This window comes from Vulpes vulpes, chromosome 8 (genome assembly GCF_048418805.1).
Source record: "Vulpes vulpes isolate BD-2025 chromosome 8, VulVul3, whole genome shotgun sequence".
NCBI classification, from domain to species: Eukaryota; Metazoa; Chordata; class Mammalia; order Carnivora; family Canidae; genus Vulpes; species Vulpes vulpes.
The window spans coordinates 90646196-90672738 of NC_132787.1; the positions used below are offsets into that span (position 1 = coordinate 90646196).

The 26543-nt window shown below is 44.2% G+C and overlaps 1 protein-coding gene across 3 annotated transcripts; it reads left to right on the forward strand.

The window, feature by feature from the left end:
* The first annotated feature begins 994 nt into the window (after nt 1-994).
* Nucleotides 995-26422, forward strand: GTF3C2 (general transcription factor IIIC subunit 2). Of its 3 annotated transcripts, none has more exons than XM_025983899.2 (19): nt 995-1778; nt 11974-12244; nt 12407-12728; nt 13293-13578; nt 15936-16030; nt 16449-16526; nt 16640-16738; nt 18191-18418; nt 18577-18688; nt 18888-18996; nt 20085-20110; nt 20285-20414; nt 22913-23057; nt 23163-23324; nt 23520-23607; nt 24028-24156; nt 24613-24762; nt 24913-25020; nt 25306-26422. In XM_025983899.2, exons 2-19 carry the CDS (start codon nt 11998-12000, stop codon nt 25522-25524), a joined length of 2733 nt encoding a protein of 910 aa, XP_025839684.1. In that variant the 5' UTR covers nt 995-1778; nt 11974-11997; the 3' UTR covers nt 25525-26422. The 3 variants fall into 3 exon arrangements, with proteins under 3 accessions (XP_025839684.1, XP_025839686.1, XP_025839685.1); XM_025983901.2 differs by having other exon boundaries at nt 1144-1778; nt 20088-20110; XM_025983900.2 differs by lacking the exon at nt 995-1778 and adding an exon at nt 10246-10340.
* The last annotated feature ends 121 nt before the right edge of the window (nt 26423-26543 follow it).

A 26543-nucleotide genomic window follows, 5' to 3' on the forward strand; every position in this document is an offset into this window, starting at 1 on the left:
GGGGTTAGCACCCCTGATTCCTGTGTTCAAGGGTCAACTATTTCCTACATTTATATCATTACTAAGCAGCCATAATAAAGAATGAGGAAGGTTTTTTTTTTTTTAAGATTTTACTTATTTATTCATGAGAGACACAGAAAGAGAGGCAGAGACACAGGCAGAGGGCGAAGCAGGCTCCATGCATGGAGCCGGGCATGGGACTCGATCCCAGGTCTCCAGGATCAGGCCCTGGGCAGAAGGCGGCGCTAAACCACTGAGCAACCGGGACTACCCTGAGGAAGGTTTTAATACCAAAAAAAGGACAATCTCCAAGGTACACTCAGTTAAAAGAAGGCAGATGCAGGACAGTGTGTGTATTCATTGTTTGAATTAAAAGGGTAAAGATATATATGCGTTTCATATGTGTATAAATAAAATATCTTGGATCTGTAACTAGGAACTGATTGTGTGCATGTGGAGACAGGTAGAAGGGAGTCTCCACTTTATACCCTATGTATCCTTTGAATTTTGAGCCACGTGATTATCTTATTCTGAAAGTGAATACAAGTAATATAAAAGATTTTGCAGTTAAGTCAAAGATGGCCTGATCTGAGGCAACAGGAGTGGAGAGACATTTCCTAGAGCTGTCCCATCAGACAAGCATTTAAGATAGTACGGATTAGGGGAACTGCTGCCTGAGCCTCACCCAATCTTGTGTTCTCACAAAGCTGGTCCTAAGCCCCAGCACAACCTAAGTTAGGCACAGCCTAAATTCGCTAAGGGAGTTGGGGTGAGTCCCTTAACTCAGGCTTTTTTTTTTTTTTTTAAGTCTTAGCTCCTCCCACGTTTTTCTCAAATCTTTTGTGTAACTAAAAGAATTTAATAGGGGGGATTCTTCGGGAAGACAAAGACTGGTTTACTCCAGTCTTTCCTGTCCCTATTTATACATCTTGAACTCTTCTAGTTAGTATGCTGAGACCTGTAAAACTTATATGGCTTTCAATGTCTCAGGAAAGGGCAGAGATTTGTTACGTTCTTTCTTTGTTCACTGGCATCCCATCTCTCTGGGAGGGACCAGGGAAGGCCTGTGCCCAAACAAGGCCACGGGCCAAGCCTGAGGCTCAGAAGAGTGCAGCGAGCGTGCCCACGCCAGGCTTTCCTACTGGTTTCCCTCTGTCCTTTCCCCAGGCCCCTTTTTGTCTTTGGAGCACCCATCCCGGACTTCATGAATGGCTGCCCTCGGTGGAGGCCCAAGCCATCCTCCCTCCGCCTCTCAGTCTGAGTTCTCCGCTCTGACCGTGCCGAGGTAGTTACTCTCAGTCCAGCCCGGCCCTGCCCGCTACATGGCCGGTAATCTTGACCATTAGGCAGGCTTCAGCGCTCGGAAGCGGCGGCAAGGCCTGGGCGCGCCGCAAACTCGAGGCTCGCGTTACAGGCCCCGTGGGAACCCGCGGGGCGCGACGACCGTCACCGCGCAGGCGTCAATCTTGCTTTCTTGACACTGCAAGTCCCAGAAGGCCACGCAGCGTCCCCGGCGCGGCTAAAGGCCGGGAGCCTCGCTCGCTCGAAAGGGCGCGGGACTCTCGCCGCACTGCATTATGGAATACATAGTCTGAGAAAACGTCTTCGGGCACAAAGTCCCCACCACGCTCACGTGTTTACCTTGTGCACTGGAGGCGCGGGTAGAGGAGTGGGGGGGAGGGGTCAATAAAGAGTAGCTACCAGATTTCGTCATAAAACCGCGACTAGATAGACGGCGCCATCTTCGAACTTGGACTTCCGGAAGGACTTTGGTGAGGGTGAGTGTACCGCAGCGGGGTGTGCGGGGGCCCCACGATTACTCCTCCTCCTCCCTTTCCCATAGCACTAAGATATTGGGAACTAGCTCTTGGCTCCGCTGTTCCCTCTCTGCACAGCATCGCGACCTCCAGTCCCCGCACTGCTACAGAAACCATCACACTCCCCACCTCCTTCCCTGTAGTGCAACCGGACATCCCTCATCCCTCCTAACCACGGCTCTTGCCTTCTTCCTCGATGCTGTGCGGGTAGCACGGCATCCTGTGTCCGGGCCGCGGCGCTGCTTACATTGCATCTCTCGGACTCCGCGAACCTCCGTAGTCCTGAGCCTCAGAAACTCAGGGCTCGCTCCCAGCACAGACTAGTGGTGGAAGCTGCCCCCACGCCCATTACGGAGGAAGGGCAGGCGGTCCCTGCTGGAGGGGTAGCGGGTTAGTCTCCTCATCCTGCTGTGTCCCAGCCACTTCCTCCGTGAGGCTCCTCTAACCCCGGGGTTGTGCCCCGCGCGCTGAAACCCCATTGGCGCAGCCAAGGGCCAGTTATGTTTCCCTTCTAGTGCTTTTATCCCGCGGCAAGTTGGCTGTCTACTGAGGCAGGCAGAGGTGGCGACTTCAGCCCCACCCGTAGTAACTCACTTTGTTAGAGAAGTGTAGTGTACGGCGAAGCCTCTTCGCCCTAGCGGCGTATTGTTAAACTTCGGCCATTCCTGTTGTTTGAATACTTTTTGCCATCCCTTCTTATCTAATGTGCTATTATTTTCTTAGTAGTTTTCTTTAAACTGGTTTGTTTTTCAAGTTTAAGTGCCTTAATCTCAATCTAAGCAAGATAGATGAAACCATGGGTTTCAAGGGCTAGAGTTTTTTTTGGCTTTTGTTTTGTTTTGAGAGAGCGCGCGCGCGCGCGCGCGGAGGGGGTGGGGGATGGGCCGGGGAGGAGGGAATCTTAAACTGGCTCCAAGCCCAGCGGGGAGCCGGATTCCTGAGCTCGGTCTCACGACCCTGAGATCCCAACCTGAGAAGAAATCGAGACTCAGGCTGAGCCACCCAGGCGCCCCAAGGGCTAGAGTTAAAATAAAAGTTAAAGTTAAAATATAAAAGGTCTAATAAAATCGTTCATTTTTGTATCACTAAAATCGTCGTACGTACCACCAGCTGTACCATAGGAACACTTTGGGAAACAGTGTATTAGACCAGTGTGTTTAAAGTAATTCCATACTTGAGGAATTGTGTTAACTATTTTCCTTAACTAGGGAAATCCTGGCAGCCTTGAAGCAGTATTCCAAACAAGTTGAGGTGCAAACGTAAACTTTTATAAATTCTAGCACAGATTTATTAAACATCCTTTCTTTACTTGACTCTAGAGTTTGCATTGTGAAATCATAAAAGGAAATTAACCACCATACTCCCCTACTGCCTTCTGGAGAAGTGAATCCTTCAACGGATTTTTTGCAGCTTGAGAAGTTAGTCATTAAATCAACAAAGTTTAATTATTGCACTTAATATGTACCAGATTCTGGATTCAGTAGTGAATCAGGCAAGTCATATGAAATTTTCAAGTGAGGTAAAGATGAAGTAAGTAAATACTCATGTCTCTTAGAATTCCACATGGACTGGGCAGCCCTGATGGCTCAGCGGTTTAGTGACCCCTTCAGCCCAGGGCGTGATCTTGGGAGACCCAGGATCGAGTCCCACATCTCTCTGCATGGACCCTGCTTCTCCCTCTGCCTGTGTCTCTGCCTCTATCCCTCTCTCTGTTTTTCTCATGAATAAATAAATAAAATCTTATATTAATTTTTTAAAATTTATTTATGATAGTCATACACAGAGAGAGAGGCAGAGACACAGGCAGAGGGAGAAGCAGGCTGCATGCACTGGGAGCCCGACGTGGGATTCAATCCCCGGTCTCCAGGATCATGCCCTGGGCCAAAAAGGCAGGCGCCAAACCGCTGCGCCACCCAGGGATCCCCTAAATAAATAAAATCTTAAAAAAAAAAAAAAAAAAGAATTCCACATGGACTAAAGAGCTACATTTAAGATTCAAAACTAGAAAAAGTATTAGAAGAAAATAAAATAGGGTATGTATATATGAGCAGGGTAGGAAATGTCTTTTTAAGACCCTAAACAATTTGTAAGGGAAAAGATTGAGGAATTTAACTTGGAAAGTAAAATTTCAGTTTAGCAAGAAATGTTATAAACAAAGTTTTTAAAAAAGAAACAGGGAGGGATCCCACCTCGGGCTCCCGGTGCATGGAGCCTGCTTCTCTCTCTGCCTGTGTCTCTGCCTCTCTCTGTCTCTCATGAATAAATAAATAAAAAGTCTTCAAAAAAAAAAAAAAAAAAGTAGAAACAAAGTCATCTGGGTGGCTCAGTCGGTTAAATGTTGAACTCTTTTTTTTTTTTTTTAAGATTTTATTTATTCATGAGAGACAGGCAGAGGGAGAAGCAGGTTTCATGCAGGGAGCCCCATGCGGAACTTGACACTCGATCCCGGGACTCCAGGATCACGCCCTGAGCAAAAGGCAGATGCTCAACCACTGAGCCACCCAGGCATCCCCCCTGTTTTTTGTTGTTGTTGTTGTTGTTGTTTTTTAGGATTTTATTTATTCATGAGAGAGAGAGAGAAGCAGGCTCCATGCAGGGAACCCGACGTGGGACTCGATCCTAGGTCTCCAGGACCCCAGGACCACACCCCAGGCTGAAGGTGGCACTAAACCCTGAGCCACCGCGGCTGCCCTCTTTAAAAAAAAAAAAAAAAGTAGAAACAAACTTTTTGCAACATAAATAATAACTCCACAGATCAATAGAAAAAAGATTGATTTGTCCTATAGAGGTGAAGGCAAATCATTTGTATGGACAATTATAAAAAGATACAGATGTCCAGGGCACCTGAGTGGCACAGTTGGTTAAGTGACAGACTCGGTTTCAGCTCAGGTGCTGATCTGAATGTAGTGAGATCAAGCCCTGTGTGGGGCTCCACATTGAGCAAGGAGTCTGCTTGAGATTCTCTCTCCCTCTCCCCCTCCTGATTGCGGTCTCTCTTTCTCAAATCTTAAAAAAAAAAATACATACTTGTGTGTGTGTGTATATATATATATATATATATATATACACACACACACACACACACACACACACACACAAAAGATAAAAAGAAGCTGCTAACCTCAATCATCAGGATAATCCAAAAAAATAAAATAAGAAAGCATTCCTTCATCAGATTGGCAAAAATTAAAGATTGGCAAGGGTGTGGTAAAATGAGTACTGATAAATGGTTATAGTGGGATTATAAATTATTTTTTGTTTTGGTGAGCTGTTTGCAGTATCTATTAAATTTTGAAATGTGTATATCCTTCAACCACTAACGATAATTGCATGTCAGATCATTAGTCCAGAAAATAATTTCTCATTAATGGAGAGTTCTCTACTAAAATATTTATAGCAGTATTGTTTGTAATAGTGTTGTGATTCAGTTGTCCATCAAATGGAGAATATTCCAAATGAACTATAATTCTATGGAACACAGGATAGTAACCAAGAAGAATGAGATACATGTAAGTGTACTGATGTGGAAAATCTTTAAGACATACGTAGAAGTTCTCTTAATTGATACCTATTTAACTAGCTTCCTGTGTTAACCGTTCTCTGTTTCCTCTGTGAAGCATACAGACAGATGCCCATGCACACTGAATGCTTGAAGCCTATAGACTTTTCTCCAATAGGCCTGCTCATTCTATTCCCACTGGTTGAGTTCAATGCCTGCTAAGAGTCATTTGTGATGGTTCTCAACATTTTTTATGTCAGATAATATATATATATTTAAATCCTAAAGAAATTGAGTATGAAAGAGTTGTTGCTATTAAAGCTAAGTTGAAATGTGGCAGATAAACAGGTGCTTTATTGCTATTTGTTTTATTTTATGTGTGTTTACAAGTATTTTGTGTCAACTAAAATTTTTATGAAAACAGTCCTCAAAGGGATGCCTAGGTGGCTCGGTGTTTGGGCATCTGTCTGCCTTCGGCTCAGGGTATGATCCTGGGGTCCCCGGATCAAGTCCTGCATCAGGCTTCCTGCATGGAGCCTACTTCCCCTCTGCCTGTGTCTCTGCTCTCTCTCTGTGTCTCTCATGAATAAATAAATAAATTCTTTAAAAATTTTTTTTAAATTAAAAGAAAAAAACAATCCTCAAAAAGAAAAGAAAGCAAAGTAAGTTGAAAGCTTGGAAAGAAAAAAGTACATTTGCAAAGAAACAAAGAAGCTGCCAAATAGGTGTAAGACAGCTGTAAAAGACTGAGAAAATTTTGCCCAAATCTGAAACTTTATTGCACTTGAATTTCTTCTCAAGAAAAAATGTTTCAAGAAAGGTGTGGTCTGTAGTGTGGGTGTTGCTGAGAGATCAAGTTAAACGAGACTCAGAAGCATCCATTGCATTAGTTGACACAGCAATTATTGATGACTTTAGTTTCTTTGATGAGTTGGAGGGCAATATCCTAGTCTAAATGAAGTAGGGAAATTAAAACATCAAGGGCAGACAGCTCATTAAAAGTTTGACTGTGAGAGGCAGGAAGAATATGGGTTGAAGGATTGTTGTATGTCTGTTAAGATGAGAATTAGAGACATTTAAATGCAGTTGGGAAATAGCCAATGTAAAGGAAAAGGTTAAATAATTTCAGTGCCCTTAGAAGGTGGGGGAATAGAGCTAGAACACAATTGGAAGTAGCTGAGGGGTTCAGATGCAGGGAATGTTAGGCTACTTGACCAGATATTGAAGTATGTCCCACCTAATGGCTTTGGGTTTTGTTTTAGAAATCAGAGGCAAAATCATCTGCTGAGAACCAGGGGATCAGATGTTGGAGGAAAGGGAGCATAGGGACTGGTTAGAGAGAATGTGTAATTGCTAGCGCTCTGGCAACTTATATGCACACGGAGAAAAAGGATGGTTGGTTCATCCAGGACTTAAATGTTGCCAGTCCTGTGGAATAAAAAGACAAGAAAAGAACTTTATACTATCAACAAAAGTCTGATTAAAATAAAAGAATCCAAGCTAGATAGGATGTGGCCAACACAGGGAGAAATTGGGAGAGATCAATGGATGGTGGCTTGATACGGTTGAAAAATAGATTCAGTGATAGTAGTTGAGCCATTATGATGGAGGTTGTGATCAGATAGTGGGATGTCTTTGTGATTTTGGAAGTTAAAAGGTTTTGTGAGATGACAAGGTCCAATGTATGGCAGTGAGTGAGTAGCAGTGGTTTAGCTGAATGTTACGAGCTTCAAAAGGAACAGTTTTTACAAGGTAGGGAGGCCTGTTGGTCTACAAGTAGCATTGGAGAGGAATTGACAAGACATTGATCCCACTTTCTACCATGGGGTAGTAGGATGTGAGTGAAGGACAAAGCTCCATTTGAGAGCCTGGAAAGCTAGAAATTTCAATTCCTGGAATTTTTTTTTTCCATCCAAGATTCTGAATATAATTTAGGTCTTGCCAATCAAATGTGCTTTTGGAGAACTAAAATTTGGACCAAGTTTAGATAGGAGGCAGGCCAGGAGACCATACATTTTGCTGGTACAGATTGTGGCAGAGGTATGATTCTGGATCTGGGAACCAGAGAAGGGTCTTCCCTGTTTAGTCAGGTCACTTTCTGATCAATGCAGAGGCAGTTCCTGGAACCATCAGCTGTCGCAGGGGCCTCCGCATCGTAGTGTAGGAGGAGAAGCCCTGTTCTTGAACCAGCAGCTGCCAGACAATTTCCCATTTTGACAAGCACTTGTTCCTAAACTGTCCCCCACCCCCACCCCTGTTGCAGTGATCCTGCATGTGGGTAGTTCTCAAGCTTGCATGTGCATCCATCCAAATAATCTAAAGGGTTTTGAGAACACAAAGTGCTGGCCTCACCCTAGAGTTCAGATTCAGTAGGTCTGTGATAGGACTGAAAATTTGCATTTTAACAAATTTCCAAGTGATGCTGATGCTGCCAGGACCACACTTTAGGAACCACTTATGTGAACCATGTAATACCCTATATAATAAGTCCCTTTTAGCTGGTCTAGAGAGGATTCTATTCTATGCAACTGAACCTCAATAATCATTTATTATGATTATAAAATAATCATTCATGTCTTCTTGGTCCTTATCTATGTGATCTGTTAGTGGTTAAAAGAAGTGGTTCTTGGGGAACACTTGGGTGGTTCAGTGGTTTAGTATCTGCCTTCAGTTCAGGTCATGATGTGGGACTCAATCCCAGGGTCTGGGGATTGAATCCCACATTGAGGTCCCTGTGGGAAGCCTGCTTCTCCCTCTGCCTGTGTCTCTGTTTCTCAGTGTCTCTCATGAATAAATAAAAATAAAATCTTAGGACAGCCCGGGTGGCCCAGCGATTTAGTGCCGCCTTCAGCCCAGGGCCTGATCCTAGAGACCCAGGATCAAGTCCCACGTCGGGCTCCCTGCATAGAGCCTGCTTCTCCTTCTGCCTGTGTCTCTGCCTCTCTCTGTCTCTGTGTCTCTCATAAATAAATAAATAAATTAATTAATTAATAAAATAAAATAAAATAAAATCTTAAAAAAAAAACAGTTCTTGGATTTCCTGAGGATTTTGCCTTATTTTGATGCTATGTCATTTGATATCAAACAGTTCATGACATTTATCTTTTATATAATTTGAAATTTTATTTATTATAAAGTATTCCCTTTTTGTCCCTTTTTGTACTTTATCCCCTGAATTCAACTTTGCTATTACCAACAAAACTCTTTTCTTTGTCTACATTTGCCCTGTATATTTTTTAAATCTTTTTTTTTTTTAAGATTTTATTTATTTATTCATGATAGACATAGAGAGAGAGAAGCAGAGACACAGGCAGAGGGAGAAGCAGGCTCCATGCACCGGGAGCCTGATGTGGGATTCGATCCCGGGTCTCCAGGATCGCGCCCTGGGCCAAAGGCAGGCGCCAAACCACTGCACCACCCAGGGATCCCTGCCCTGTATATTTTTTATGTGTCTTTTGACTTTCAGCTCTTTGAGTTCCTTTGTTTTAGGCATCTCTTTCAAAGCTTATAGTTTTTAATGGATGAGTTGATCTTTGGTTGTTGTTCTATATCTTTATCTTTTGTCATCTTTGTAGGTTTTTTTCTTTTCTTTGTGTTTCTTTTATTTTCAGTCTCTTACTTTGTAGCCTTTAAAGCAATTCCTTCTGGTTCCTATGGCTGCTAGGTATTTTGGAAGCAATATAGTAGACTGCTTTTAATGTTTAATTAAATTGTATTAATAAACCTTTATTTTTCCATTTATCAACCTTACAAGCAAAATCAGGATACTTCTTGGTCTTCATCTACTACAGTCAGAATAATAGCACTTTTTACATTGCAAAATGTAAAAAATTTGACTTTCAAAATTTTAAATTACAATCTGTTTTATAGTGGTAGTTACCACAGTTGTTTAAACTCAGGTCATGTGTCACTGGACTAAATGTATACTGCCAGTCTTTATACTACAGCTTCTCCATTAGGAAGTTCTTCATATTGATTTATCTTTAATTGGCTAAAGTAGGTCTTCAAGGGGATTTTTTAAACTAAGGGTGTGTAAGTTTTTTAAGTCCTAGAAACTTGCATATTGAAAATATTATCCTGTTGCCTTTATGTGAACGGTGTCTCAGTTAAAGAATTTTCTTGGGGTCCCTGGGTGGCTCAGTTGGTTAAGTGGCTAATTTTGCCTCAGGTCATGATCTCGGGTCCTGGGAGCCCCACATCAGGCTATGCATTCAGCGGGAAGTCTACTTATCCCTCTGCCTCTCCCCCACTGGTTCTCTCTCTCTCTCTCTCTCAAATCAATAAATAAAATCTTAAAAAAAAATTCTTTTGACCCTCTTAGTGTTTTTAGCTTCTGGCATCATATGTTTCTAAAAACTCTGAGGATGACTTGATTTTTATTTTTCTTTTTGTTGGAGAAATTTAGTATCTTCACTCAGGTATTTCTTGGTCTTGGTGATTCTTTATTGATTTTTGCTTCCCTTTTAGACTGGGGTCTTCCTTTATTTCAGGAAAGTATTTTTTATTTCAGGAAATTTTCTTCTTTTGTTTTTTAACACTTTAACACTTCTGTTCTCATTTTTCATCTCTCTTCATTGGGATCATCAATTATTCATATGTTGGCTCCCTCCTTCTTTTCCATCCACATCATCTCACTAACCACTTTTACCTCTTTTCAGCAGTAGAGTTTCAACATTTACCTCTCCTCTAGTTTTCATTTCATTTCATGATGATTTTGTTTATTCAGTTTCTTTCCTTATGACTGCTCCCTTTTCGCTTTGTTTTCTTTGATCTCTTATTTCCTAGATTCCACGGTATCTTTGGATTTGAGGCTTTTTTTTTTTGAAAGTATAGAAGTTTTTGTTGCAGATTTTCTTCTGTTTTCTGGAGGCTTTGACAGAATACATTTCATCTTTTTTTGTTGTTTGTTTCCTTTTTTTTCTTTTTGTAGTGTCTATGCATAGATTTCAGGTGGATCCGTTTTGTATGTTACTGATTCTGAATGGAGTAGTTCTCTCAGGGCTTGCTATTTACCAAAGAACAAGGTAGGTAGATTCTCATTGACCTCTAGTTACTTTGGATTCTAACAGTGTGTCTTTAGCACAATGTTCCTTTGTACCTGAGTTAGAGGATTGGGCTGTTGTTAGAGTTTATAATATATTTAGATTATAGCTTCTTTAGGAGAGATAGTTGGGAAGTTTAATTTGTATGATCTCTCTCTCTCTCTCTCTTAAAAGATTTTATTTATTTATTTATTTATTTGGCACACAGAGAGAACACAAGCAGGGGAAGTGGCAGGCAGAGGGAGTGGGAAAAGCAGACTCCTGCTGAGCAGGGAGTTTGATGTGCGGCTTGATCCCAGGACTCTGGGATCATGACCTGAGCCAAAGGCAGATGTTTACTGACTGAGCCACCCAGGCACCCTTATATGATATTTCTTATGGTATCTGTATTAACACACTTTACCACCAAGGCTAATGAGTTACTTATCCTTAAGACATATACAGACCTATAGGGGATTCCCTCCTGGGATTTGAGTATTTTCTCCTTCTTTGTCATAGACAGGTAGGTTATTCTGGCCAAAAACTGGGCCTTTGCAGGGTTGTGTGTTGCTCAGCTTTTTGGTTTGGTGATCAGTGTTTCTGTTTATCTCTGTCAGTTTACTTTGGCTCATGGTTGTACAATGATTTTCTGGGTTTGAAAAAAAATGAAGGGGGGCTCCTGGGTGACTCAGTTGGTTAAACGACTGACTCATGGTTTTGGCTTAGGTAATGATCTCAGGGTTGTGGAATTGGCCCCGATTTGGGCTCTGCTTTGGGGTTTGCACTCCGCGAGAGTATGCTTGAGACTTTCCCTCTGCTCCTCCCCACTTGCGTGCATGTACTCGTGTCCTGTCTGTCTCTCTCAAGTAAATTAAAAAATAAAAATGAAGGTTTGTGACAGTTTTTTAGTTCATTTTTCAATGTGGGAAAGGTCTCTTAATGTAGTAGGATGTTCTTTAATTATCTCATAGCCATCTACCTCCCCTATTCAGGTGAAAGATTAACGGCAGGGCACTAGAGAACTCTTATTAAATAAATATTTTCCTTGACTAGTATTCACAAAGATGAGTGTTAGCTCTAGGTATCCTCCTTCAGTTTGGTCTAAATTTTATATATCTGGCATCTATTCTTTGTAGTCTACTTCTAGGAAGTTTAAGAATTCGGGGAAGATATTTTTCTCTTTATTTTTTGAGGTGAAGAGGGTGATTCATATCATTGGGTTTTTAGGGAAAGAGGTTGCATAATGGCTCATTCACTGCATTAGTCTTACAAGAAAACTTAAGAGCTTTAAATTAAATTGGCTGAAGAATGTAATGCTTAGTACATAGTAAGCATTTAATAAATAAATGGTAGCTTTCTTATTATCTGTTTATTGCTAGCTCTTCTAGTGTGCAAACTCCATGAGGGCAGGGACCTTGTCTGTTTTGTTTTATGTCAAATTACCAATTCTTAGAATAGTGCCTAACTATAGAAGATGTTTAGTAATTGTTGTTAAATGAATGAATGATCAAGGAGCTTGGGTTTCTGGTTGGGAGCTGGGCAGCGGGTGAGATGGGAGGAGAAAAGATAGGAAAGTAGAAAATCTGAACCAGTGCAAATAGCTTTTGCTTCTACTTACGTGTATGTCTCTATGCAGGGGCAGCCATTTTAGGGGGTGCTGATGGATACCTACGGGGTCGGCTGTGTTGCCCTGGGGGAGGCCGGCCCCGTGGGGAACATGACTGTAGTAGACTCTCCTGGACAAGAGGTGCTAAACCAGCTTGATGTCAAGGCCTCTTCAGAAACAACTAGTGCTGAAGCTTCCATAGAGATGTCTTTACCTACACCTTTGACTGGATTTGAGGATTCTCTTGATGAGAGAAGGCTCCCTCAAGAACAAGAAAGCCTCTCCAGACTTGAACAGCAAGGTACCTTGTCCCTTCCTCTTTTTATCTCCCCATTTTTACATTAAGATGAACGAAAACAGGGTGAAACCACAGGATCTTATCAAGCTGGGTATGGTATAATCTATTCCAAAGAGGTTTGAGATCTGGTCCCATCTCATAGACCCATATTCTTCTTCTCTACAGATCTTTCTTCAGAGATGTCAAAGGTCTCAAAGCCTAGGGCCTCAAAGCCTGGCCGGAAGAGAGGTGGTAGCACACGGAAAGGCCCCAAAAGGCCCCAACAACCTAATCCTCCATCAGCCCCTCTGGTTCCTGGTCTCTTAGATCAATCCAACCCTCTGTCTACCCCCATGCCTAAGAAACGAGGTCGAAGGTCCAAGGCAGAGCTGCTACTACTGAAGTTGTCCAAAGACCTAGAACATCCAGAATCTCCACCTCCAAAGAGGCCCCCTGAGGACTTTGAGACCCCTCCGGGAGAACGACCCCGTCGAAGGGCTGCCCAAGTGTAAGGATTGTGGGGTGCAGCTCGGTGGAGGGGGTTGAGGGGGGCAGATGTTGGAGAGTTCAAAGGCTGTGATGAGATGTCAGGTAAGTGGGAGGGTTCTGGGGACTTGAGCCATCTTCTAGCTCTTACCACAGCAACTTAGTTATCTGTTGCTGAGTTTGTCTGTCTAGGAGATTGTCCTCTGTGCCTTATATCCTCTCACATTTTCAGTTTCCTCCAGGTCTTTGTTGCAATTTTCCTGTCCAGTATATATCGGTCTCTGTGTGCCCTTCTATTCTTCCCTGGGCTCTTACTGATCTCTGACTGGTAGCGTGAAAGTGCCTTGGACTTGGAGTTGGCCGACCTGGGTTCAGATTCCACATACATAATCTGAGTCCTGTCTTGGCCAACTCCCTTAACTTCCCTAGATTTCTGGTTCTTTATCAAAAGGGGAAGGGAAATTAATAGCTGCTTCACTGGGTCACTGGGAGGACCCAGGGAGATAAGAATCAGCCAAGTGTCTGGAAAGGTGGGCTCTCAGTCAAGTGTTTGTGAATGTGGCTCTGACTCTGCCCTGTCCTGCAGGGCGCTTCTGTACCTTCAGGAACTGGCTGAAGAGCTCTCAACAGCACTACCTGCTCCAGTGTCCTGTCCTGAGAGCCCCAAGGTGAGCAGCCCTGCCAAACCGAAGAAAACTCGGCAGCAGGCAGCCTGTCAAGGTGGCGAAGAAGAGGATGATACTGCACGGGATGAAGACTTTGTTCTCCAGGTCGAGACTGAAGATGGAGATGAAAGTGAGGCCCCAAGCGAGAGCTCATCTGACCCCGAGCCTGTAGTGCCGCAAAGCACCCCACGAGGATCTACTTCAGCGGTAACCTGAGTGAACAAGAAAGTGAATGAGGAAATAGGGGGCTTGTTGGGGGGGTCTGCAAGGTTCCCCAGTGGAAAGCTTTGGTCTTGTAACTGATGGCTAAAATAGGTAAAAGAAGAAAGGGACACCCTCAAAAAACAGTTGAACAAGTTGGGACTGGGGATGTAAGTACATGAGGTTACTCATTCAGATATTGAGCATCTACTCTGCACTAGGAACCACATGTGACTAAGAGAGCCTTCTGCCTCACAGAGTCCACCATGTAATAAGGGCTTCACTGGGAAGGAACAAAATGGTTTTGGGAGAGCATGTAGAGGAGGCATGTAGAGGAGGGCATGTAGAGGAGGGCAGTGAACTACTTGGGCTTCACCGGAGAAGTGATGGTTGGGCTAGGTGTTGAAAGGAGAATAGAAGTTTGCCAGAGATTTGTTTTCCCAGGAATTCCCAGGGGAGGGCTATTGAGAGCTCTCAGCAAGTTTCCAAAGGTATAGAAGTGCCCTGTGGGACCAGCAGAAGAAGGGGTGGCGGTGGGGGAGCAGTGGGGGGATTAAAATCGAGAGGATAGAAGGACAAAGACTGGTAGGACCAACACAGGTGTTTGTTGAATTATGGTAAAATATACATAACATAAATTTTGCCATTTAAAAATGTACAGTTGATGGGGCACCTAGGTGGCGCAGTCCGGTTAAGCATCATCTGACTATTGATTTTGGCTCAGGTCATGATCTCAGAGTTGTGAGATCGAGGTCCACCTCAGGCTCCATGCTGGGCATGGAGCCTGTTTGAGGTTCTCTCTCCTCCTTCCCTCTGCCTCTCCTCCCTGCAAAGGTTTTTAAGTAGAAAAGTCAGATAGGACACAATAAGTTGGTCTGCAGTGGACAGTCAGAAGACAGCTTCAGTTATCCAGATAGTGGTAGGGAAGGCCTGAGTCAGGTTGTGAAGCAAAGTGAAAGTGGGGAGTTAGGTGCAAGAGACATTTAAGAGAATTAACAGCACTTGGCAGTTGCTGGAAAGGCAGGAGTAGGAGTTTCTAGCTTAGATGGTACTCTCAAGTACTGGACTTCAGAACAGAGGAATGGGGGGGGTAGTTAAAGTGAGCATGGGAGGTGATAGGCTTACTTTCTGACATGCTAAGTTGGAGGTGCCTGTGTGCCATGAGCCATCCTACTAGAGATGTCTGGTGACCAGTCATGTGCATGAGACCAGTGCTTTCCTTGTCTCAAGTGCAACATTTAAGGGAGCACCAAATTCTTCGGGAATCAAGATAAAGATTTTGATGCAACATTTAAAAAAATAAAAATAGGGATCCCTGGGTGGCGCAGCGGTTTGGCGCCTGCCTTTGGCCCAGGGCGTGATCCTGGAGACCCGGGATCGAATCCCACATAGGGCTCCCGGTGCATGGAGCCTGCTTCTCCCTCTGCCTGTGTCTCTGCCTCTCTCTCTCTCTGTGTGACTATCATAAATAAATAAAAATTAAAAAAAATAAAATAAAATAAATAAAAATAAAAAAATAAAAATAATGCAGGGCACCTGGATGGCTCAGTTGGTTAAGTGTCTGCCTTCAGCTCAGGTCATGATCTCAGGGCCCTGGGATGGAACCCTGCATTGAGCTCCCTGTTCAGTGAGGAGTCTGCTTCTCCTTCTCCTTCTGCTCCTCCCCTGGCTCGTGTTCTCTGTCTCTCTCTGTCTCTCTCTCAAAGTCTTAAAAAATAATACAACAAATTTATGATGAACAAAATATCAAAGTTTTAAATAAATACAGGAACTGTATTACTGATTTTTCTTTTGCTTTAGGCTCTATAATATGGGTTGCACCACACTATAAAAGTCTAGAATTTATAGAAAAGCTGAAAATGGGTAAAGTTGACATTTACTAAGATGTCAACTTGATAATCAGGCATAATGATGGTAATCAAAGCCATGGACATGGGATGAGAGTACCCAGAGTACATGTATCTCAGAGGGTTGAAGAGAAGACAGAGAGACTCTGGGTAATACCATCATCACCCCAACCTGTTGGAGGAGGGATTGCCTATGGGGGAATATCACAGAGGCAGGAAGAATAAGGAGATGTTATCCCATGAGGCAGGAATTTCAGGAAGCAAATGCAAGTCCTTTGAACTGAATGCCAAGGAAGGTGAACAGAAAATACTTAACAGGCTTTGCAGTTAAGTATTTGGCAGTTTTTATGGAGGAGTGGGAATGGTAGAAACATCAGTCTTTTAAGGTGCTGATAAGTCAGAGGCTAGAGAGGAAGCAGTGCCAAGAAAAGTAAAAGCTGGGAAAGCTGCCTTCTGGGGACTTTCTCTAATCTATAAAATTGCCTCCCTTACACTTTTTTTCCATTTGCTCCTCAGAAGCAGAAGCCACACTGCCGGGGAATGTCTCCCAATGGCTTACCAAATCACATCATGGCTCCTGTTTGGAAGTGCCTCCATCTCACCAAGGACCTGTGAGACTTGAGGAAGGGGCCTGGGGATGAGAGGGTGGTGGCAGCTTGTAAAGGACCATTTAGAAGGAGGGCCATGGGAAAGAGGGGAAGTACTCCCAGGGCAGGACACTGAAGATATTCATAACTAAAAGGCACTCCTGTGAAGGTAGGAGCTCCAGAGCTGTGCTGTCCAACATGTTAGCTACTAGCTGTGTATGGCCATTTAAATGTAATGTAAAATTAATTAAAATTAAAAGTCCAGTTTCTCAGTTCCACTAGCCACATTTCAAGTGCCTAGTAGCTACTTGCAGCATGCAGCTAGTGTATCTATCAGACAACACAGATCATAAATCACTTCCATCACTGCAGAAAGGTTTACCGAACAGCTTTGCTCTAGAACCTCTCTTCTCCTTCATTAATGCTTCTTCTGTTCCTCTAGCCGAGAACAGAAGCATTCATACTGGGAGTTTGCAGAATGGATTCCCCTGGCCTGGAAGTGGCACTTGTTATCTGAACTGTAAGTTAAAGAGACATTCTAAAGCTTAGGGGGTGACACCAGTGCAGACGGGGAGGGAATCCTAGGATGAGTGAAACTTCCAAAATTCACGCTGTTCCCACCTCCACCCCCAGTGAGGCGGCTCCCTACCTGCCCCAGGAGGAGAAGTCTCCACTATTCTCTGTCCAACGTGAAGGACTTCCTGAAGATGGCACACTCTACCGAATAAACAGGTGAAGATTGCATATCTGTTTCTGATTCTGGGAGATAGAATTATGAAAAATGAGTATTGAAAGGAATGACTGGAATGCCTGGGTGGCTCAGTGGTTGAGTGTCTGCCTTTGGCTCAGAGCATGACCTGGGGTTCTAAGATTGAGTCCCACATTGGGCTCCCCGAGGGCAGCTTGCTTCTCCCTCTGCCTATGTCTCTGCCTCTCTCACTCTGTGTCTCTCATGAATAGATAAAAATCTGAAAGGGATGACAAATTGGCTCCATTCTTCCCCTGATGCTGTTCCAGTTGGACTAACACAGGAGTCCTGGCTAGATCTGGTCACCCCCTTTCTAATTTGCAGTGCTTATCACTGCTGGTCAGATTGAGGGAAGCGAGGGAGATGGAGTGCCAGACCATTTTACCAGTTCACATGTACTCAGATAGATCCAGACAGGCTGGCCCTGGAGAGAACACTATAGTAAACCAGAACACAGCCTACCATCTTTGAAGGTAAACTAGAGCTAGACAGGCTTTGGAAGCTTTGGAAGGAAAGGAGGAAGATACAAATTCTCACCTGTAAACCATTCTTGCTTTTCTGGCCCTGGCTTAAGCCAGTTCATACCAGCTCCAGGCGGAACTACCATTCTGTCCTCATTACCGTTTTTTATTTTTTTAAAGATATTATTTATTCATGAGAGAGACAGAGAGAGAGGCAGAGACACAGGCAGAGGGAGAAGCGGGCTCCATGCAGGGAGCCCGATGTAGGATTCAATCCTGGCACTCCAGGATCACGCTCTGGACTGAAGGCAGGTGCTCAATCACTGAGCCACCAGGCACCCCTGTTTCTCTTTTTTAAAGACTTCATTTTTTTGGAGCAGTTTTAGGTTCACAGCAAAACTGAGAGGAAGATGCAGAGATCTCCCATATACCCCTGTCCCCCACTCCACATACACAGCTCCCTGGTTATCAGTATCCCCCACCAGACGGTACATCTGTTACGGTTGATGAACCTATACTGACATGTCCTCACTCGTCCATAATTTACACTAGGGTTCACTCTTGATGTTGTACATTCTGTGGGTTTGGACAAATGTATAATGAGCTGTCTTTGTCATTATGGTGTCATACAGAGTAGTTTTACTGCCCTAAAAATCCTCTGTGTTCTAACCACTCATCCTGCCCTCTGCTCTTATTGTTGCCGTCACAGATCTTTTGATTGTCTTTAGAGTTTTGCCTTTTCCAAAATGTCACATTGCTGGGATCATACAGTGTATAGCCTTTTCGGGTGGGCTTCTTTCACTTGGTAATATGCATTTAGGGTTCTTCCATGCCTTTTTATGGCTTGAGAACTCATTTCTGATTAGTGTCAAATAATATTCCATTGTTTGGATGTTAATTTATCCTTTCACCTACTTAAGTCCTTATTATGTTTTGTTAATCCCTTTCTTCACCCCATCTTTGACTTTTCTCTAGATTTAGCTCGATCACAGCACACCCAGAACGCTGGGATGTGTCCTTCTTCACAGGGGGACCCCTCTGGGCTCTGGACTGGTGTCCAGTGCCAGAGGGGGCAGCAGCTTCGCAGTATGTGGCCCTTTTCTCCAGCCCTGACATGAATGAGACACACCCACTGAGCCAGCTTCACTCGGGTCCTGGGCTGCTCCAAGTCTGGGGCCTTGGGACCTTGCAGCAAGAAAGCTGGTGAGGTGGGGCTGGGATGCTGCCATAGGAGGGTGGTTGAGGAGAAGAGAAGGATGGGGCTGGGCAGGGGCGCTGGGGGGCTTGGCTTGGATTGAGATGGGGTGGAGCACAGGCTGGCGGCCCCAGGCCCATTCTCCCCTTGTGCTTTCTCTCCTCAGTCCTGGCAACAGGGCTCACTTTGTCTATGGAATCGCTTGTGACCACGGCTGCATCTGGGACCTCAAATTCTGCCCCAGTGGAGCATGGGAACTTCCAGGCACCCCCCGGAAGGTACCTCCCTGTTGTTTGTGGGATGCCCTAGGACTCACAATCAGAACAGAGAGACCAGACCCTATGAGTTCCCAGAGTTGACACGGAGGATGGAGTTTTCCCAGCAACTCTATGGCATTTCCAGGGACTAAAACCTTAAAAGTTTTCTGAGAGGCCCTAAAGGCAGCAAGCCTCAGCACAGATCTGGTCTCCCCTCTAGCCTCCTCTCCTGCCCAGGTTGGGCCTCTTGGCTCTTGCCTGCTCAGACGGGAAGGTGCTGCTGTTCAGTCTGCCCCATCCGGAGGCCCTGCTGGCTCAGCAGCCCCCAGGTAAGTAGCACAGTGGGCAGGGGGACGTGGTGCTGCTGTAGCAGGGTCTGTCTGTCTCCCCTAAAGTCCCCCCACCTCTAGGACAGAGCCTCACTCAGCACCCCATCTACTCTGACTTCACACCTATTGTCCTTGACCTTTTTCTTTAGCAGCCTGCAAGGTGTGCTCTATGCTACAGTTTTGTCACTGGGCTCTTTCAGCCACTCTCCTTTCCCTGCCTTTCCCTGCTGGGTGCTTGCAGGCCCTCTCCTCCTGCTACCACGGCTGGTTGGCTGTGTAGAGCTGCTAAGGCTGATCTTCCCTGCCACTCTCTTCTCCTGCTCTTCTCCTGCCTCCAGTCCTTTACTTGACCTCTCCTGCCCTCACTGCTATGTATATATAAACACAGTACACATAAACAGTCTTTTTATTGGGAATAGAGGGAAAGACTGGAGAGCTGAAGTTGAGCAAGAAGAGGAAGGGTTAGTGAAAGGCAGCTCCTATTTGTTTTTCAACTGTACTGAGTATTTAAAGAAAAGGGTACCCAGGTTTGAGCCCTGAGAAATCCCATATTTGGTGGTCTGGTGGAGGAGTGGGCTGAGGAGGGAATAGTCAGTAAGGAAGTGAAGACAGATGCATAGACACTTCTTTCAAGTAGTTTGGCTGTGAAGGGGAACACATAGATTAGGGAGGTGCTGGAGGTGACCAAGGTTTAAAGGAAGGGTTTTTATTTGTGTGTTTCATTTAGTTAGAAGGCTGTAGTGCATGTTTATGTCTGAATATGAGAATGACCCAGTAGGGAGAGAGAAAGTGGATCATTTAGGAAAAAGGAAAGATAATCAAATGAGCAAGATTCTAGAAAAGGTGAGAGAACGTGGAAAGAGTGGAGTAGAGCAGTTAGCCATTCTGATAGGTGGAGGGATATGCTCATGTACAACAGTGGGGGAGAAAAGAAGATGGGGGCTGATAGAGGTAGATTCATCAATGTGTTGGAGGAGAGATGGGTGTCAGGGAAGGTCATTCTCAGATCTGGGGTGTGATCTAAGAGCAAGGCAGGATTTCAGTCCTCTGTTCCCAGAGCATCAGTTAATGCTTTCCTTCTCTCACAGAAGCAATGAAGCCTGCCATCTATAAGGTGAGTGAGCAACCTGCTACCTTAGCCAAGGCTCCATCTTCTTGAGCCTTCTTTACCGATTTCACAGTGAGTGTCCTTCTGCCTCTCCTCCCTGCTGTATTAAACACTGATTTGAACCTTTGTTGCAAATGGTAGGTATCCATAACCCTAGTCCTGACTATTCTATTCCTGCAGGTACAATGTGTGGCAACCCTTCAGGTGGGGTCTATGCAAGCTTCAGACCCCTCTGAGTGCGGTCAGTGCCTTAGCCTGGCCTGGATGCCCACCCGGCCCCACCACCACCTGGCTGCTGGCTACTATAATGGTAAAAAAAAAAACAAAGAGAGCATAAGGGTCTATTGCTCTTTAAACTTTATGTATGCTTGTTTTTTGGTTGTTTCCTTTTTGGTTCAGTGTTGGGCATTATGTTTAAGCAATATTTAAAAAAAAACACAAAGAAAAAGTCTGGAGCATCTGGATGGCTCATTCGGTTGGATGTCTGCCTTTGGCTTGGGTCATGATACTGGGGTCCTGGAATCTAGTCCCACATCAGTCTCCCTGCTCAATGGGGAGTCTGCTTCTCCCTCTGCCCCTCACTCCACCCCTGGTCTCTCTCTTGCTCACTCTCTCCCTGTTTCTCAAATAAATAAATAAAATCTTTTTTTAAAATTTAGAAAGAAGAGTCACTAGAAGTTTTCTACTCAGAAAAACATAATTGAGAATAGATGAACAAGGGCACCTGGGTAGGCTCAGTAGGTTAAGTAAGCATCTGCCTGTGGCTCAGGTAATGATCTCCGGGCCATGGGATTGAGCCCCGTGTTGGGCTCCCTACTCAGTGGGAGTCTGCTTCTCCCTCTGCCTCTCCCCTCCCCCCAGATCATGCTCTCACTTGATCTCTCACAAATAAATAAATACGGACAGCCCGGGTGGCTCAGCATTTTAGTGCCCAGGGACCCGCGATCAAGTCCCATGTTGGGCTCCTCTGCATGGAGCCTGCTTCTCCTTCTGCCTGTGTCTCTGCCTCTCTCTCTCTCTCTCTCTCTCTCTCTGTCTCTGTCTCTGTCTCTCATGAATAAATAAATAAAATCTTTAAAAAGTAAATAAAGTTAAAAAAATAAATACAATCTTTAAAGAAAAAAGCATAAAAGAACATCCTTTTTTGGGAGTTTTCTATGCATATAAAAGATTAAAAGATTGGATGTTAAGAGAGAATTCTAGCGATGGGATCATACCATATAAGCTATTTTAAAGATTTCTTTTTTTTTTTTTTTAAGATTTCATTTTTAAGTAATCTCCACACCCAACATGGGGCTCAAACTCACAACCACGAAGTCAGGAGTCACGTGCTTCACCAACTGAGCCAGCCAGGTGCCCCTATATAAGCCATTTTAAATGAAAATGTATGAAATTTAATTACACTTTAATTTTATAAAAGAAAAAGATTGAAACCGAGAGATGGGCTAAGCTCCACATAAATGTTCCTTCACCACAGACATTATCTTAAGGTTTAAAAGGGGAGAGAGAAAAGCATCATAAATAAGAATATTTGGTAGTTGGAGTCCTCAGGGAACAATTTCATGGTTAGACCTCATCAGTCTCGTCCCAGAAGGTCAGGAAATTAGCATGCTCATGCTTCCTGTCCCTCTCTGTCTTTTAAGTGTGTTTCTTTTGGTGTGATGATCCTATGTCATCAGAGTTCATCAGTCTTGATGCTGTTTTGCTGTTTTAAATCCCTGAGTTAGATTTCTGTATTGAAATTATCACCCATGTCCATCAGTCTACCCCTCTGAGTCCATCCTTGTTGCTACGTGACTGATCTGGCTCAGCTGGAGGTCGCTGCCAATAAGTTTTTCCAAGAAAGTTTCAGAGGTGCTACATTTCCTGAGGTTTTAGCTACAGTTTCCTCAGCTATTGTTTATTAAATTCTTACTTTTCTTTAATTTGTCTTTTACTTTTATCAAAGTTATGTTTTTGATTCCCTCCTCTGCTAGCCTGGCCAGGAGCAGCCTGTTTTAGAGTCAGTAGAGTTTGTTTCTCTTTGTTCTTTTGATTTCTGTTTCTCTACATCTTGTTGCTTTTGGCTCCTTGCCTGTTCTCTTTGTCTTAGAGCAGAGTTGGCAGATGTTTCTCTAAAAGGTCCAGATAGTGAATATTTTATGTGTTGTGGGCTGTTTGACCATTGTTGGAACTACTCAACTCTGCCATTGAGAAATGAAGGCAGCCATACATTAGGTAAACGAATGAGTGACTGTTCCAGTCAGATTTTATTTACCAAAGCAGGCAGCAGGCTGTATTTGGCCTAAGGGCTGAAGTTTGCCAACCCTTGTCCTAGAGGGTTTTTGCTTTTTAAAAATCCCTTTGTTGGGGATCCGTAGGTGGCTCAATGGTTTAGCACCTGCCTTCTGCCCAGGGCGTGATCCTGGAATCCCGGGATTGAGTCCCACGTCGGGCTCCCTGCATGGAGCCTGCTTCTCCCTCTGCCTGCGTTCTGTCTCTCTGTCTCATGAATAAATAAATAAAAATCTTTTAAAAAACAAAAAATAAAAATCCCTTTGTTTCTGTTTAGTAGGGAATAGAGGCTACTGGGTGTATTCATTCTGTCTTTCAACTGCAAGTCCCAGACTAAGCTATTTTTTGTTGATAAGAGTTGGAGCTGAAATATCCCAGAGGGAATGTTGGCAAGCTAATTATGATCCCTACATCCTTTCATAAGGGGGTCACCTCTGAAGGGAAAAGACAAAGGTCCTAGGAGCCCAAGAAAGACATTACAGCAAAGAAGAGAGAACTGGCCTTTAATACCTACACATTCTGTCCCTACCTCAGGCATGGTGGTTTTCTGGAACCTTCCCACTAATTCACCCCTGCAGCGGATTCGGCTCTCTGACGGCTCCTTGAAACTCTACCCCTTTCAGTGTTTCCTAGCCCATGACCAGGCTGTGCGTACACTTCAGTGGTGCAAAGCTAACAGGTACAGGACAGCAGAGCTGTGGGGTGGGAGGTGAAGCCTGAAAAGGCTGGTGCTCCCGGACTTGATCAGATTTGATCTTCTCCCTCTTCTCCCCTCTTTGCACAGTCATTTCCTTGTCTCTGCGGGGAGCGACCGCAAAATCAAATTCTGGGACCTTCGAAGACCTTATGAACCCATAAACTCTATCAAGCGCTTCTTGAGTACAGAGCTGGCCTGGCTCCTACCCTACAATGGTGTTACTGTGGCCCAGGACAACTGCTATGCCTCGTACGGCAGGATGCACACAAGAGGAGCTCTGGGGACAGACCCTAAGGGTTGGGGGGCAAATGTGCTAGACTGTTGTGGGGAGAGGAGGGTTGAAAGCTGTTTCATTGAGGTAGTTGGAGTTCTGGAGGGAATGGGGGAAGGGAAATGAATCCAATCTTGGATAAAGGAAAGTTTTATTTTTTCTTCCTCTTGTAGTTACGGACTCTGTGGAATTCATTATATTGATGCTGGTTACCTTGGTTTCAAGGCCTATTTCACTGCTCCTCGAAAAGGCACTGTCTGGGTGAGCCCCTGTCTTCATTACACAGGAAAACGATTCCCTTACTCAGCTACTGGGGGTCAGGAAGAGGCAGCAATAGGGGATAGAAGGGATAGATGTATGGTAACTGTATCATCAGGGATAAAGGTTATGGTAAACTCATTTTTAAAAATTTAAATTCAATTAATTAACATATAATGTATTGTTGGTTTCAGAGGTAGAGGTCAGTGATTCATCAGTTATATATAACACCCAGTGCTCATCCTATCCCGTGCCCTCCTCAATGCCCATCACCCACCTACCCCATCCCACCACCCAATAAACTCATTTTTGTTTCTGTATGTATTTCCCACTTCAGACTATGGAGTTGTTACCAGTTCACAGAACTGAAACAATATTAGTGAATGAATGAGTGAATGAAAGAAATCTGTCTCTTCTTATTAGAGTCTTTCAGGATCCGACTGGCTTGGGACAATAGCCGCAGGAGATATATCTGGGGAGCTCATTGCAGCTATATTGCCTGATATGGCACTGAACCCAATAAATGTCAAGCGACCTGTAGAGCGAAGATTCGTACGTATATGAATATTTAATGGTATAGCACCATTTGTTGGGTCCTAATCCACATGACCTCCTAAATTAGAACTATGAAGTAGTAGGTACAAATTTGGATGAGTTCTCCCAGACCTGATATTATCCCTTGAAGTCTTCGCACAGAATTGTACATAATCTTCCTTATCATAGTGCATCTGTACATGTGTTTAAACATATTACCTTCTTCCATCTTTTAAGTCTTTCCTGCCCAAAACCAATTTTCTCTCTTTTTTTTTTTAATTTTCTCTCTTTTTTTTAAACCACGTCCAGCGTGGAGCCCAACACAGGGCTTGAACTCACAACCCTGAGATCAAGACCTTAGCTGAGATCAAGAGTCAGACGCTTAACCAACTAAGTCACCCATGCGCCCCATCAATTTTCTCTTTTATTCTGTCTCCAGTATTATAGGACCTAATCTCATGGTCTCCTTTCTAGCCTATATATAAAGCAGATCTGATGCCATATCAGGACAGCCCTGAAGGTCGAGATCATTCTGCTTCATCTGAGGCCCCCAACCCTCCTAAGGCTCGAACTTATGCTGAAACTGTCAACCATCACTACTTGCTCTTTCAAGACACAGATTTGGTAAATTGAGGCCAGGAGAATGGGTGTGGCATTTTAAAAAGCAGAAGACTTTAGTTCTGGTATAGTAGGGCATTGTAAGGAGTTGCAGCACAAAGATGCAAGACTAAGAAGCTGCTGGCTTTCTCTCTCCTGTTATCCTTCCCTCCCCAGAGTTCCTTCCATGATCTGCTCCACAGGGAGCCAATGCTGCGCATGCAGGAAGGAGAGGGGCATTCACAGCTCTGCTTGGACAGGCTGCAGCTCGAGGCGATTCACAAGGTAAAAACCTTGTCTCTCATCTTCACCCTTCACTCGCATTTCCTCCCAACTCTAGACCTAACAATCAATGAAATGAGGGATGAAAAGGCAGCAGAGACAGCTAAGGAAGAAAGACAGCTCTTGCTCTGCATCCTGCAGAACATGACAGACCTACCTGATTTCTACCTCTCTCACCCCATCATGGTCCTGTCCTTTTAGACTGTTGCCCTTTTTATCCCCCCTTACAGGTAGGACCACCCAAAAGCATCAATGGTGAATATCTCTTGTTTTCTGTTCTCTTTGCAGGTCCGATTCAGTCCCAACCTGGATTCTTATGGATGGCTGATATCTGGGGGACAGTCAGGGCTGGTTCGGATACATTTTGTCCGTGGACTCACCTCACCACTGGGCCACCGTATGCAGCTTGAAAGTCGAGCCCACTTTAGTGCTATGTTCCAGCCATCATCCCCTATTAAAGGGCCTGGCTTCCCTCCAACTAGCCATCGCCTTCTGCCCGGTCCCTAGTCGTGGTCCACACAGGACCTCTGGAATGAAGTCTGCCAGGAACAAATGGCCCCCCCATGTACAGAGCCATAGGAACTGGGGTCCTCATGGATAGTGATGCTGCCAGACCTGGATCTTTAGACCAGCCTTGCCAGGACTCCTTAGATACCTCTCCTACAGACTTCTGTCATCACAGCCCCCTGCGGGCAGGGGGGCTATCCCTCCACAAACTCTCAAGGCTCCTCAGCCTAAAACTATGGCTCATGAGTAACACTCAGGCCTGACCTAGGCTTGGGAGTCAAATTGCTCATATTGAGCATATTGTGAAGTGCGTAAAGCTAAGTAAAGATACTGGGTGTTTTTGAGACCACACGTGAGTGGGTGTTTGGAGAACACAAAGGGGTATCCGCATGAAGGGTCCTGTGTGACTATATTCCAGGATCCAGTATTACTGCCTTCTCAAGTAACCAACACACAGGCCCAGGAGGGGTGATAGTCATTTATTGGACGGAAGCTGCTTGTAGTACTTTAACTGAGGAACACCACAAACACCCTACCAGTAGAACAGTGGCTCAGATCCTACTCACTCCTGCTTATGAAATATTCCCAATCACTGGTCATCTGACCCTACTTGAACACTCCTAGGCAGTCATATTTTAAAAAAAATCTTCCTTTATATCAAGTCAGAGTATACTTCTATAAATTTCACCATGGGTAATAGGAAATCTAGTCATTTTTCCCTGTGATTGCCCTTTTAAGTATATTTAAAAATAGCTATCATGTGTTTCCCAAGTCTTTTCTTCTCTAGATTAAATATCTTCAGTTACTATAACCATTATTTACACGTCATGATTTTTGATCCTTCATGATATTGTCACATTATTGACTTATTAAACATGTCTAGCTGCTTTATTTGAAATCTCTCTATAGGAGGTGTTTAAAACTCAAGTACTGTATGTATTGTTATATCTCCTCTTGTTAGAGTCCTTGTGGAAAGCTGCAGACTCCTAGGGACTGTAATATTGCCTTATAAGCAAAGT